The sequence below is a fragment of the Sander lucioperca genome, chromosome 6, assembly GCF_008315115.2.
Source record: "Sander lucioperca isolate FBNREF2018 chromosome 6, SLUC_FBN_1.2, whole genome shotgun sequence".
Taxonomy (NCBI): domain Eukaryota; kingdom Metazoa; phylum Chordata; class Actinopteri; order Perciformes; family Percidae; genus Sander; species Sander lucioperca.
Window position 1 is genome coordinate 37,903,894 of NC_050178.1, and position 15,603 is coordinate 37,919,496.

A 15,603-nucleotide genomic window follows, 5' to 3' on the forward strand; every position below is an offset into this window, starting at 1 on the left:
ACACCATTTATCATTGACCCCTCCCATCACCTCACTGTGCTAACCCCTTGTGCCTCCCCCTCACCTTGGCACAGGCGGCTGCACTCCTGCCAGGGCCCATAGGCATCCCAGAGGAATTGCTGAGGTTTGTCTTCTATGGGGATGTTAAAGGAGTACCTGACATCTGGGTTGTAAAGGTTCCCCACAGACAGCACCTGGGGAAAATGCAGGCAATGTGATATGCATTATTATACAGTAGGATATTGAGTTTTAACATCATGGATAGTCCACATGTTCCAAAGTAAAAGTAAAACCTTTTGAAGGTCAAGCCTGTAGAAGTATTTAAGTTTCACTCGTGCCACTGCTTCTAAATCAGTCTACCGCTGCATCTCCTCCATGGCAAACTAAGCCATCGTGATAAGGAAAACTTACCTGGACAATGATCTCCTCCTCGATGCGGTCAGTACAGTTGATCCTCTCAATGACATGGTCAGAGCCACTGTACTCAATGACGGCATTTCCTACTTTGATTTCCCTTTTGAACATACTGACCACAAACTCTCCATTGAGCAGGAACTCTCCACGGCTATTTGATATGGCTGCAGAGAGAGAAAAAACACTTACTGTGCTTGATCCCACTGAGACAGAGAGCCAGAATGAGCAGTATTCAATGTGAAATGTTTTGTGAAAATTACCGTTCCTATGACCCTAACAAGCTAAAGTAAACAAAACAACAGCTTCTTTTTGCATGTGTCAGGGTAGCTTGCTAACATTGTGGCTAACATTTTAATTTACAGTAAGGCACACGCAGTAGGCAGCAGTAAAGTCTTATCGGGGTAAAATAATTCTCTGTTTCTGCAGAAGTCCCATCCAGGGGCATCCTGTTCTGTACAACTAGTCTGCTGCACTGCACTCATTCAGCCTAATGCGATTATGGAGCTAATTTCCTGCCTTTACTTTCCTCGCCATTTCACACATTACACTAATATGACCGTGGAGAGCGGCCCTCATTCTGTCAAAACCGTCTCCACTTTGGGCACCTAATAACTGTACTCATACACAAATACATTTAACCTTAATGGAATGGTAGCCAGAGGGCTATCTGAGCTCAAGTATTAGCACGCTCGTGCCAACAAGACATGTACACTAACAGCTGACAAAGCAGCCCTATCCAGACAGACAGGCCTATGATACAGAAAAACACACATTTACAGAACCAAATAAAATACACACCTGCACACACACACACACACACACACACACACACACACACACACACACACACAAGATACAAGTGCTTATAAACCAACTGACCTTGCTGGAATGGTACCCACAGGCTTAGTTCTGGCTCATTAACACGTTAGCATGCACGCTATATGCCAACTCCTTTGGTTTGCATTACATGATTTTACTCTTAAAGCTAAACACTATCATTCACATAGATAGGCAGGCAGAGACAACACATGCAGGCTTTCAACAGCACATTGCTTTAGAAATGACTGGATACAGTATTTATGGAAATGTGGAAATACAATGAAAATATTAACAGTAGTTTCTTTTAAACAAAATGTTGGATGTCTTACAGAGGTAGTTGTCATCCTCCGGTTTCCCTGAGTAGCTGTGTTGCCGCACATCTACATTTGTAGCACCACTGGGTATTCGCACTACTTCATTATAGCCTGCAAACAGCATAAGTAGTGTGTTCAGATCATTAGTTCACTCTAGGTCTGTGCCTATGCTAACAAGTGAGTCACACTTTCAGGGCTATTTATTCTGACAACTAAGCACATGTAAAAATGTGTTAAAGCAACATGTCTTATACTTGCTGAAAGTGAAATGATAGTGTAATTTAAAAAAAAAAGGCTATAGCTCACCATAGTGGACGATGTTGAAGGTGCCTGCCACAGTTTTGCAGGAAGAGTTGTCACCTCCGCACACACCACACTTGTCCCTCCTGGCTTTAGAGTTCAAGACATGGTCACAGCCCGCTTGCTGCTCAGTAAAGAGGTAGAAGGGAGGGATTTAAAATACGAAATAAGAAAATGCCAGGAGTAAATAGTAATAGTAGGAAAGGGACAAAAAGAGGGAAAGAGTTTGAAAAGCAAGAGAGAAGATCAGATGGAGGACAAAGGGGATAAAGAGTTGAAGGATGTGCAGACAACATTATATGACAATGTACAGGGAAGTCAGACAGATTTTTCAACAAAATAAAGACTTTCTTCAGCTAACACAGTTGCTTAGAAAAAGTTCAACACTGCAATATCAACATGTCAGATAAATGGCCTTCCATTATTTCTTGATTAAATATTGATAATGAAAGAAAAAAACAAACCCAGTGACCCTACAAATAGTTACATATGAACTTATTTAATTATAGCCATATCGCTGACACCCATCTGAAATGAATTTAGGAGACACTTTCTAGTAATGACATTTCTAGTAATGGCATGAGCTCTGCTTGTAATTGGTTTTAGCAAGACAAATGAATGAAAAAGAATGAAGAGCTTAACTCTACAGCCACAGCATGGATCAAAATCCACTTGCCAAGACCAGGAGGGCAACTTACTGAACCACAATCTAAACAAAACACTGTGTGTTGTATAGAGTGTACACAGAGTAACCCACTGCTTCTTTCAAAAAGCATATTGATGTTTATGGTGTGTTAGTAATCAAGCTTTAAAACTAAATCTGTCACAGGTTTGTGGCAATAAACCCAGTCTGAAATGTTTCTTTTTTTTTATATTTGCTGTGACGATGATTATATCCACCCCACACAATAACTATGCAAGAATGGTCACCGCTAGTTACGATAACCAGATTAAAGTTAATTAGAGTTAGGAACCTCACCCTGCACAGGCCCTGGACACAGATGTCGTTGGTATCGGGTCCACACGGCGTGCCATCAATGACCCTGTCCCTGAGCTGATAGTAGGCCGTGCTGCCTGCCACCCTGCAGAACAGCTTACACCTGTCCTTCATCAGGACTAACAAATGAAGCAAGACAGAGATGAACACTTGATACCAATAGATGTGAATGTCAAACTTACATTATGTCTATTATGCACAAGTAAACCAGGGTTGACAAAAGGAGAAAGCAAGGTGCCAGTGATTGAAAAAAGGATTCTCACTTCCGCTGTACTTGGGCACCCAGCGAACATTAGGAGGTAGACCGTTGATGTTGAAGTGCCTGCCATCGAAAGCTGCACATTGCTCCTCCCTGAAATCCTTCTTCTGCTTGGAGCAGGGCTCAGAATTACAGGAACGAAACTTCATTCGGCGGCCCACACAATACATTCCTCCATTCCTTGGCCTGAAAGCAATATTGAGGAAGTGAATGGACCAATCATTGTAATGATTTAATACATATTTTAAGTAGATGTTTTAGAAAGCATCTTCCACCTTTTCCCTTACAGATTCAAACATTCATCTTTCTGCCCATTTTCCTTTCCACCCTATTGCTCACCATCACACACCTAGAGTATTCCATTTGCATTGTTTTCAGGTTCAAACTCTTTCTCATCATGCCAAATTCTTTTCTATCTGTCTAATAAACTAGGATGAAAGGCAACATTTAAGGAGCCTCAAGTGGTTCTTTATTTACCAGGAAACAACTCTTTAAGATGCCATCAGAGGGCCTGTCTTGATGAACACTAACTATGGAAAGAATTCCCTTAAGAAGGCTTGATCTATGGAACATTGACTTCAGCAGCTAAGATGGAGACAAGGTCCACTGGGCATGCATGACTACAAAGAGAGGGACTGCTCACACAGGTCGGTTGCATTCGCGCACAGCGATCTTGATGCCCCCGCCACATGTCCGCGAACAGGTACCAAAAGGGCTCCAAACTCCCCATGCCCCCTCCACAGGTGTAGCGTCATGCTCTTTAGGTATACACATGCCGTGTTTGCAGTGCTACAATAAGAGAGAGAAGCAGAAAAAAAAGAAGTCAGATGAATGAAGAGAGCAAGATAGAGAAAAAGTCAAAGAGTCAGCACATGAAATCCTATCCATGGAACTGGCAACACATCTATCTGCTCTGCCGTGCTTTGATGCTAATCTGGGAGAAATTATACAGTGAAGCAAATGGAAAAAATAGCAACTGAAAAAGACATTTCACATGAAAATGTCACACGCATTGTCAATAAATACATCTTGATTCATAACAGACGGATAATCTTACACTGTTCAACAAACAGACTCCATCTTAAGTGTTTAGTCTGGTGTACTGCATGGCATGGGATGAGAGGTTGGTGTAAACATGAAAAGGTTTCAATGTGTGTGTGTGTGTGTGTGTGTGTGCGTGTGTGTGTGTGTGTGTGTGCGTGTGCGTGCGTGTGTGTGTGTGCGTGTGTGTGTGCGTGTGTGCGTGTGTGTGTGTGTGTGTGTGTGTGTGTGTGTGTGTGTGTGTGTGTCTTTGGACTTGTCGCTTTCATGTTCTCTCAGTCTTATAGTGGCAGGAAGCGAGGGGTGAGTGAGAAAGTTCTAATTAAAAGCTACACTAAGAAAGTCGCCTCCATCATTTACAGCTTTACACCACCTACTTACATGCCAGCCATGTTCAATTACTGGAGTTTACTTATGTGTCAATGGCAAGTTGATTTTTTTTTTCCAAGTGTTTGGAATCTTGTATTCTTTTGTCATTTTGAATTAAAACCCCTATGAGCAATTTTTGGTTCATGAGTCACTAGAAAAGTTGTAAGATCAAAACAAGGAAATACGGTGAGGATTGTCAGATCATCAACACAAAACCACGTGAGTATTACTGTATACCATAATGAATGAAAATTTGGCAATCCCATTGAGTGTTAAAAACACTTCACGCAATTTTTACCTTTACACGTTCACCTCAAACTTTTGCATAGATAAAACAGTTTCATTTCTTGCTCCTGAGACTTTTTTTTATTATCAAAATAATAATGTTCCACATGACACTTACCTTTCCAAGAGAGCAGTCAGTGCCATCTGCCCACGGCATGTGCTGGGTCCTGCAGCCCCGCTGAGCGCCCTCTGGACTGGTGCACCACAGCCTCCGACACTGGGTCTGAGAAACAAACAAACACAAACACACACACACACACACACACACACACACAGAAAGAGTTAGACGATCAGAAAGACAGGGCGCATAAATATCTTGTTAATAACCTCACTGTAGACAACTCTGTTAATGCATGGACTCCATATGGCAGACATCCAATTTATAGCACATTATAAAACATTATGCCAGAATGTGACTCCATACATTGAGTTTGCTGTATCAGCCATCTCATTTGTCAGGTTTTTCTCAGCCAGTGGCTTACAAGACCTTTCTATCTAGCCAGATAGCATGAGCCAAAAAAAACTTTTCCACAGTGCTTTAGGGTGTCAAACCTATTTTTGAGACAAATATACAGTATCTGGATGTTTTGATGTGATGATTCTCGCCCGATTGCACCTTTTTTCATATTCATGTTTTAAGGAGTTATTAACAGAATGTATATGTGCTGACATCATCACTTCTTATATATGCATTGCATTAGAATATTGTTTGCTTGTATCTCAGAAAGAACTATTAGTATGTTGTTAAATACAGCGAGTGACTTTAAAGGCTTCAAATGCAGCTGAGAACCTCTGCAGCACACGATCATAACACAGGAGGCTTCCCTCCGAGACCCACATGTGCAACATGACAGTTTAGATTTGCACACCGACTCCACTTACCATATAAGGGCACACCTGCGTTCCCTGCCCAAATATCAATTCACACTGTTTATTGACATTGTATATCCGTCCAGGCAGCTGCTGCGAGAGACTGTATGGCCTAGAAACGGGCTCGTCGAGCAAGCACTCACCATATCCTGTGCTATTAAGAAATACAAATAAAATGACTTAAAGAAAAAAGGGAAAAAAAAACAAGAGACACAAACAAACAGAAAACACACTCAGTACAGCTGGAGATGTCATTTTTCTGTACATATATACAACCCCTACTGTACACACAGCTTACTCAGTATCTTGACAGGTTTCTGTTTATATTCAATCAGCTATATGTAGTTAGCGGTAGGGATCTCAAGAGTTAGGGATGCAGGGAGAACTTTAGATAGTTGGGGGTAGGAAAGCGGTTTTGGATAGTTGCCAGATGCTACACCATTTACTCTCTACTACAGTAGTAGTTCCCTGGTTTTTCTCAGCGGGTTGAGAAGCCTTAGGAAATGAAGAGTCTTGAGGCTGCAACAGCCCTGAGAAATTTGCATTTAGGCCTAAAAATGTGGCTGTTTCTGCCAAAAGTGGGGACAAAATGCACTCTGTGTGTGTTTGTATGTTTAAGGAAACATATTTGTGAAATCTATGTGATAGTTATAAATACAGTTTTAATCTTAATCTTTAAAGGATATTTGGCCAGAGCTTTAAACTGAAAATAACTTTAAAAATCGTTCAAATGTACAGTGATTTTTACTTTGCATATACTATTTGATTTCATGCTGTTTGAGTTGTTCAAAAACTTTTCAACAGAAACAGAACAGTATCTACATGATCTTATCCCCATGCATGTTTGGAATAATCTTGAAGAAAAGGGTATGACATACTCAAGGAACTCTGTGATGTACTTCCTGCTACACTTGGACCACATCCAAGGGTTTGTGTTGTAGTTAAGTGTGGGAGCCATCACATGTTGCTGAATCTTAACTCCATCCTCCTTACATTTGTTACTGTCGTCATGAGGCATGTTGAACCTAGCAGAGAGATAACAGAAAAGCAATTTTCACAAATCATAAAATATATTACATTACCAAGAGATATGTTTTCCTTTTTTCGAGTAATAATTCTGTTGATTGTTATATCACGCAGATGCACATCTCTGTAAGACGACTGTTTGGCTGAGATAAATGTAACAAAAGCCAGTATGATGGTGACGCATGCCTCTATATTGCTTCTGACTGCGACATTAAAGTTTTAAGTGTTTCACAAATCTTTTTTTGTGTCATTTGTTCGTGCCCATTTTAAATCTAAACATTGATTGTATCTCTCCGCTGTCACTGTGATATTAGCTTTGGAGAACCCATTCAAGGTTGCAGCTGGAAACATTTATTTATTTATTTCCTGCTTGTGGAGAGTTTGGAATGAAACTAGTACAATATTAAGTTATATGAACACTGGGCAAAAGACATAGCAGAAAAAATATGATGTGAAAATCAGAGCCCAGTGAGTATAAGAGAAGCAATTAAGCTCCTGCATGGTGAATACATAGATCCTGGTTGGTGGTGGACAGGTACAGCACCACACTGCCCGCAGCCTTCCCCCTGAGCTACTCAGCTCCCCACCTGACAGGTACCATATAACACTGAGCTCTGGGGCTAAGCAGTCGTCAAGCATGCTGTCACCGCTTGATGCGGATAAACGTGGAATTGAACAATCACACCTTTTGTTTAGTGGTTAGAAGGAGCATTTGTTAGAGATGATGAGGGCTGTTAAGGTCTGTAACAGTCTCCACTGTAGAAGGCTAACCTCCCCCCCCAGCTCTGGCCGACTCGGGACATTGGAAAATGCAGTGTGCTGAAGGGCAGGTTTTACTTAAATTCTGAGAATCCAATTTACAGACTATTTTCTCTTTTCTTTCGAAATGAAAGGCATGCCAAATTAGGAGATATGATCAGAAACACACCGAAAACCAAAAGGAATGTACAGCTGTTGTATTGTCCACGTATGCAAGATCCCTTGATCCCCATCTGCTGGTAAGGCATGCGTTGAGTCCTAGAAAGACTTTTAAAGCTCCACCAATGTCTCACTGAAGCAAAAACGTTCACTAACTGAAGTGATAACAGTACTTGAGGTAAACAATCAGTGGAAACATGCTGTGCTTACACATGGCCAAGTTCATGGGCGATGGTGAATGCGGTGCTGAGACCATTGTCCTCGCTGATGCTGCAACTCCTGTATGGATCACACACCGTCCCCAACTCTGCAAGTCCTTAAATACATAAAAATTCCAGTTTTCCTAATTTTCCATCATGATCATACCACCATCAACACATGAAGTACAGTATATATTAGTTTATGGTTGCAAGTCTATAAAAACAAATCTATTTACCTAAGGTGTCACACTTATCCCTTGCTCTGCAGATGTCCTGCCTGTGGTGAAGACACAGATAATGGGTCATAGTCAATGGCACTGTAGAAAAAAAGAACACTTTCCCAAACTTCAGGGGATCCTCCTTATTTAGGTAAACAGAAGTTCCATTCATCAGGCATCTGGACCCCATTTGATCTATGTCTTTGATGCAGCTGATTCTCCAATAATGTATACTCATTACAATGTGATTTAGTTCATGGGATATTTACCTAAAACCTGTTCAAAGTATATAATTAAGTTTAGCGTTAGTTCACTGATCCCTGCTACACTGACGCTGCTTCACTCACTCACTGCTGCTGGCAACGCTTTGCCTCCACCACCCCGGCCTCCACCTTTCTACTTCAGTGTCCTAACATGACTCAAAGTTTAAAATGGTTTTCAATGTCTTTCTTTTGGATCACTCTTTTATACCCAGGGGGGGTTTCTGCATAGCGCTCCCTGGTTCAGCTTAGCATGCTGCTTGGCTGGTCCAGGGAGCATTATCAAGAGCGGCGCCATCGGCGCCAAGCATAACTGTATTTCCATTTGTTGCAATAAATGGTTACATCTATGACAAGAGTGTTCCTGACTGAACATGCAGCAAAGAATTTGATAACTTGATAAATGTCTTGCACCTGGTGATTAGGATGGCAGTGTCGTGATGGGAATGGTGGTTATCATCCAGAATGTTCTGGCTCTGCTGCCAAATGCAGAAGTTCTTTAAAGTGGTCTGTGCATTAAATGAAATGACTGGACCATCCTAAGAACAAACATAAAGAAATAATCAAAGGTATAATTTATTGATTAGCATGCACACCACATACATGTTGTAAGTGTGTAAGTATGGAGATTAAAACACATTTAGCAATCTTACCAGCTCGTTGTTTATAATGACTAACTTTACAATCACAATGTTAATCAGGTTGCCAATGCTAGGGTCCTTGTAGATAGAAGATACCTGAACAAAGGAAACAAAACATGAGCTCAATCAAGATAAGACTAGTTTTAATATTAGAAATCAATGTGTTACAATATCTTCATTAACTTAAACCAATTGAAATGTGACACAGTATATTTACTGGTAACTGTAATGTAACATGGACTGCCTTCCTGCAGTTTCAAGCAACTACCAGGAATTTGGTTGATTGGAAGATCAAGTGGCCTGAGCCCCTGTTGAGAAAGTACTGTAAGCTTTGCCAAGAACAGAATATAGGTCATCTCAGACTCCCCCTGAGGACTGTCAGCCCCAGACACCTGTGGAAGCTAGTATTTGAAGTGGCCGAGAGTATGCAGTCTATGTGACATACCTGAGCTTATTTTTAACATTCATCAAAGCAGTCAGGCTCTACCTCAAGCTGCCCTCTCGTCCCCCTGGCCGTTTGAAAGTGGTGTTTACCCCTGCCCTAGGCTGCCCTTTTCCTTTCCATGGCCCTCCTCCAAAGGCCACCTGACTGACTTGCAGCACAGGTACATATACATTTAGTGAACAAATATGCACACATGTAGCTACTTTCTGGCCATATACATGCATACATATAAACACACTTCCATCTCCCAGCCAACTGCCTCCAACATTCTCTACAAGCAGCCATGAAGATAGAACTTACTATGGACATTAATGTGAGTATGTAGTGCTGTAGGTTGCTGCCGTGATGTTCCACCATTTTGCTGTCGGCCACCAGCATGACTTCAACGAAGCGCGGGTAGGAGAGGAAGCGCTTTGATCTCCTGTGAGGTCCTGAGTCACCACTGCTATCATTTGATGGTCTAGCAGTAGCACTGCCGCTCTCTGATCTGAGCAAAGCATCGCTGGCAAGGCCAGCACTCAGTGACACCAAGTCATTAAATATACCAGCGCTGACCACAGGGGCTGCATTGGATATAGTGGTCAGCCCAGCCACTGGCCTTCTCTTAAGCTTGTGTCTCTTATGTCTGTGTTTGTGTCCTGGAGAGAGACGTCAAAAGGAATTAAGCATGAGTAAATATACAAAGATGGAGGGATGATGGGAAATACATTCAGTCCGAAAAACAGACAAGGTATGAATCAATGTTTGTCGTGACAATGTGTTTACAATTACGCTAAAGTGGTGGTTTATGTATTTAAAGGTGGAGATAAATTAGGTAAGTTTGCTGTCTGGAAGTGGGTATTGTTAAAATATGTTGCTGCCTCTTTCTCTCTTTTGTTTATTGTTGCTCAAAGAGTGGGTTGACAAATGGACGCTGCCTGGAATGCCTTTTTCTCTCTCTCCCTTCTTTTTCAGAAGAGAGAAGAGAGGAGGGCAAAGAGTTCAGACTAGGTAAACCTGGCACCCAGCCATAAAATGATGGAGCACAAACTGCAGTGCACACACCAAAAAAAGGCAGTTCCACAACTGGGCAGAAAAACCTCTTACACTGAGGGGAATTAATTCTGATTTTAATCATGACATAGCAACAAAATTGCTGAATGTCAGTCTTGTTTTCTCATCTCATGCAGATAAACCTTACTGGACCACCAGCAATACATCTCCACCTAAATAACAATAAGGTGGACTACATCATGTTAGTGGATCTGCTTTCAGTATACATGATTTATAATCGAAAAAGAACAATTTGCTCTACTCCAAAACTTGCAAGGTAACCTTGGAACATTGTACAAGGATAAAATGGCTCTTAGTCAAATGTATTTTCCTTCAGGCTATGCTATCACACACATACAATATACACACATATTGTATTACAGAACGGACCAAAAGAGAAACACACACAAAATACAAAGTACAAGAGCACACACACACACACACACACACACACACACACACACACACACACAAACACAAACATTTACATGCATAGTGAAACCAAACATCTGCAAAGGATGTCCAGTAAACAAAGAGAAAATATTTCCAGATTTATTTTCTTAGTTTTGATCATTTGACATTTTCAAGTGGCATGACTCTTCTACTATACAAATTTACACTGCTTGTTCATGGCAGTGAGTCGACCCAACTTTCTTATCAAAGAAGAGGAGGAAGTACAAGAGTCAACAGGAAGTTCAGGCAGTAAACTGAGATGGAAAGATACAAGGGTAAACTTCCAAATGATTTTTCCTGTGTGAGAGTTGGAAAGCTTCCTTTACTACTGTGCTGCACTCTAGGCACTGCACTGTGCAGGCTATAACATAATGTGTCAGCCAAGATAGTTTCACACTATATGTTTACTTTAATTCCATCATTTGTAGCCTACTCATGAAAAGAAATTGAAATTACATTGTGCCATTTCATTACCATATCACAACAGATAGCAAAGAAAAACTGAATAGTTAAAAATTACACTATTTCATCAGTTTTCCAGAACTTTTCCTTTCCTCATTTTTTTTTTCTAGGATTTTACAGTAAAGTATCCAGCTCCGCAGAGCAATTTTATTCTTTTAAATATTTGCCTTTCAAAATCTACCTCAATAACCAGACAAAATCAAAAGTTGTCCTTGTTTTAGTACCATGCTACAATTATTGTAATAGCTCAATAAGCTCAGTTACTATTACATAATCGGCTCCTGTTACAACTGACTTTGGGGGTATCGCAATGATTACGCCTGCTTATTCTGTGGAATACAATGCAAAGGTCACATAATGCATGCACATACAGACACGCAAATGGCAAATTTGTCTACTCACAATCAACAAGTATCCCATGAAAACACATGAACCAATTGCATACACAATTGTTTTTACACATAACGCTCTTGGTAGGTCCATGATCAGAAGCAGCAGTGTGCTGGTTAGCTAGAAATGGGACACTAGGTGCAGGTTGACTGGAACAGATGTTTAAGTCAGCTGATTGGCCACCTCAGTGGTAAAGTCTAAATCAACACTGGTTGCACGTACAGTAGCTGTGCATGTGCGTGTTTGCAAGCATATGTGTAGAGGCATTAAGGTTGCATCAATGTATTTTTGTGTCGTCGATATGCATGTTTGATTTGTGACAACCTTCTGTGTAAATTTCATGCATGCATACCCATCATGTAATAGACCATACCTGAAGTGTCACAAGATGAGTTCTCCCCAGATGTCTGTTTCTTTGGTGAACTCTTCCTGTATACAATATGAGGTTTTGTGTGTTCCTCTTCATAGTGTTCTCCTTGATAGCTGTGTAGGGGCTCCACAAAATACTCCCCTTCTGGAGACCTAAAAGTGCCAAGCTGGATGGCAGAAAAAATGCATACCAGTTAGTCTCCATCCATCTATTTTCTGGAAATGCTTTACAGCAACAACATATGGGGAGAAGATCTTGCTAAATCTACACAGACAGGACCAAGGGGAATATATAGTTCAAAGATATTTTTGCAAATCAGTGAGCCGCCATACCACTCTAATGCAATGTATATTTTAATTACAAAATATTCATAGCAAGGAACAGTGCAATGGGGCTCATTTACTAGTTATTAGAGAAAATAAGCAATGCAGAGACCCAAGGGCTGTTATAAAAAGGTGAAATAAGTGAATTTGCATGCATGTAAGAATGGTCCCAAAACCATAAGAAAAGCATAATAATGAGACCTGTGATGCCTATCAGGAAAATAGTGAGACTGTATGTTCTTTGCAAGCTTGGTGAGAGCCTTGTTATTTGTATTTCACATGGCACGTTTAGTGTTGACTGGCTAACTTGGAGGTCTATGATGTTTCAGATAAGGTACATGCCAACTCAAGCACATTTCGCGTGTTGCTCATTGGCTGTGGGGAATCATCATGGGAGCCCTGGGGACTGATACAAGTTTTGCACAATTACGTTTGGCACGAGTCATTTTTGTAATCCCTGATAATATGAAAAAAAATTATCATTCTCCTGCATGTGCAAAAATGTGCAGCATGGTGGATTGTTTTTCAGCAAGGGGGCACAAGAAGACATTTTATTTCTTCCTTATTCCCCTGAGCAAGACACTATTCTCATTAGGACCTGTACTTTGATTGACCTGGGGAGTTGGCAAGGCAAAAGAGAATCTCCCTACAAGTTTCCCTGCAAGAAAACCAGTATCACATTATTTTAGGCTGTACAGAAATTTTGGCCATCAGCAGTATTGCCTGCTTTAGAACAAATGTGCCCTCAGAGGTCTTAAATAAATAGTAAGATATGCTCCATAAATGTCAGCTCTACCCCTAAAGCTCTCTGCAGAACAGAGCATTCAGAGCATTTTAATTTGATTTGTCATTTGGGGAAAAAACGACCTCTTACTCATATCTGTCACTGTCTCACTGTGGCTTTTATGTATAAAACCAGTCCACTTTTGCTCCACTCCTAAACGTATTCCTGGGAGTGGGATCAATTTGTGATGACGTCGGTACCACCCGTACTCCCGCTGTACTAGCGTGCGTAAAGACGTCACCGACAACCGGGAGACGAGAGAGGCATGTAAGTAAGATTTAGAGTATTGTTCATTAAACTTGACTATAGGCCATGGACTTGGGACTCTCTCAAGTCAGCACAGTTGTTCACTATTTTGAGAGTAAATAGTCTCTGGAAGCACCCCACAACAGGATACTACTACAAATAAACGCTTTAACAAGTCATGCAGTCTTAAAGTAATTACAAAAAAAAAATCTAATTTGTCTTCATCGTGACAAATATATATATATATATATATATATATATATATATTTGACAACTTTTTAGTATTTACTGGATTACGCAGTTTTTCATTCTTTCCTTAATACAAACATGTTTAGAAGTGCAATAACGAATGCTTTCGTTTGATATTTGCACGATTAATACAAACAGCAGGTTGCGCACAAAGTTTGCACTGACAAGGTGTTTACAAAATGTTTTTTTTTGCTTTACAAGTCCTGTATACAGCAATAATGGCCCCTAAATACCAATGGTGGAAAAGTAAAACAACCAGTTGTAAAGTCATCACATGCACGACGAGTCTAACCGTGCGTAAAACTCACCAGTCCGGAGCACAAACTGATGACCGCGGCGTGTTCTGCTTGTGCATTTACAAGTCCTTTATAGAAGCAGTGCCTTAACTCCGTGTCCTCCTCCTCCACATCCCCATCTGTTGCAAAATCCGTTATGTTATCTCCTTGGGGCACTCCAAGTACTGTCACAGTATAGAGAGGTGCGAGAAATCCCGAATCCAGCGTGAGGTTGAGGTGATAATGCTGTCCGAAAGCAGATATCCTGTAGTGGATATTTGGCGAGGCCCAGTGATCCGTAGTATTGTCGGTGCTCTCGTCCAAACTTCGTCTTTTCCTCTTGAAGTGCACACTGGTTGGAAACTTGTCACCGGCTTCATTCACTCGCACCGGTGTTACAATCTCATAAGCGCTGATCTCCTCTTTTACTGGGGAATGAGGGCAGAAGAATATGCAATTAAGGATTAAGTAGCAGTGCAATAGCATTAGTACAAATCGAAGAGTCCAGATGTGTTAATCGATTGATTACGATTTACATATCAAAGTAATTTCTTGAAAAAGCTGTTGTTTAACAGCATTGCAAGTAAATGATAATCAGTCAGTGAACTTTAGGTATCTAGTAAGCGCTGCAAGTCATGTGCTTGGCTGAATTCAAAACTCATTCATTCTCTGCCCTCAGTGTTAGAAAATAACTCCATAAGGGAAAATGCAGGGGGTTGTCAGAGCGGCATACTTTACCTATGCTTGAATTCAAAAGCAATTTCCCCGTAGATGCGACTACATACAAGAAATCAGGGAATAGTAGGAACCCCAAGCCCCAGAAGAGCACATGCATGATTGTCCACGTTCAGAAGAGAGCGGCAGCCTGTATTCCTGTAGTAATGTTGTATTCCTCCGGTCACTCCGGGCTTTCCGCCTCCGGTCCGCCTGCCACATCCAATTTTATTATCCTCGACTCTTGAGTAGATGGTCTCTGGTCGGTGAAGTACACTGCTGGGACGTGAGCGCTTCGCGGATTCCCTGGCGAACATGCATACTGCAGATGGGTGGGCTGCTCAAAGAGTCAACTGCGATGGGCTCCGCTGCAAGCCTGTGCACCAGCTTTCTCCCCAGCTAGGGGCGGGATCAGCCAGGCAAGGTACACTGGTGCTGGTGAAGCCACTCCCGTGTCCACTTTGGATGATGTGATATGACCAGTGTCTGGGTTGTTCACAAGTCTTTTTGGGCAGTTGTATACAATTCTAAGTTAACACCAGGATCCATACTCCCAATGACTATAAAGTCCCTCAAATAACTGACTTCATGAAGTAGGTTATATATATTTATGGAGTGATTCAATTATAAATTTGTCATACACTTACTGTAATACTCCAATAATTTCTATAGCTTTGGGCAGGTTTTAGAGGGGTGGGCAGTTGCAGTGTGCAGAGCACATCAGTGACTATGACAGTGAGGTGGGGCCCATATAATAAATGCCTGCCCTGAGGCCACAAGCAAGATAGTCTGGGCATGGCTGTATACTTAGAAGTTCATGGGATCACAGAGTGACAAAATGTAAACTCGCAAGCAGCGTAGCCAATATACAGTAGTGATTTGAGGTCTTAAGTAGGTGCTGGAAAAGGTATTGTGTAGGGATAATGGTA

General features: G+C 41.2%; 1 protein-coding gene across 1 annotated transcript in view; it reads right to left on the reverse strand.

Annotated features, from left to right (window-relative positions):
- Positions 1-15,068, reverse strand: part of LOC116035053 (ADAM metallopeptidase with thrombospondin type 1 motif, 9) — a 53,881-nt gene extending 38,813 nt beyond the window's left edge. The window contains exons 1-18 of the mRNA XM_031277969.2: positions 14,699-15,068; positions 13,994-14,388; positions 12,087-12,249; positions 9,677-10,014; positions 8,944-9,027; positions 8,705-8,829; positions 8,049-8,089; positions 7,823-7,928; positions 6,547-6,693; positions 5,681-5,822; positions 4,917-5,021; positions 3,747-3,892; positions 3,108-3,289; positions 2,827-2,963; positions 1,854-1,971; positions 1,563-1,658; positions 412-578; positions 65-194 (exon numbers count right to left, since the gene is read on the reverse strand). Coding sequence (XP_031133829.1) covers positions 65-194; positions 412-578; positions 1,563-1,658; positions 1,854-1,971; positions 2,827-2,963; positions 3,108-3,289; positions 3,747-3,892; positions 4,917-5,021; positions 5,681-5,822; positions 6,547-6,693; positions 7,823-7,928; positions 8,049-8,089; positions 8,705-8,829; positions 8,944-9,027; positions 9,677-10,014; positions 12,087-12,249; positions 13,994-14,388; positions 14,699-14,795 — 2,719 coding nt within the window. The 5' untranslated portion in view covers positions 14,796-15,068. The remainder of the gene's footprint in view (positions 1-64; positions 195-411; positions 579-1,562; positions 1,659-1,853; positions 1,972-2,826; positions 2,964-3,107; positions 3,290-3,746; positions 3,893-4,916; positions 5,022-5,680; positions 5,823-6,546; positions 6,694-7,822; positions 7,929-8,048; positions 8,090-8,704; positions 8,830-8,943; positions 9,028-9,676; positions 10,015-12,086; positions 12,250-13,993; positions 14,389-14,698) is intronic.
- Between the last annotated feature and the right edge of the window lie 535 nt (positions 15,069-15,603).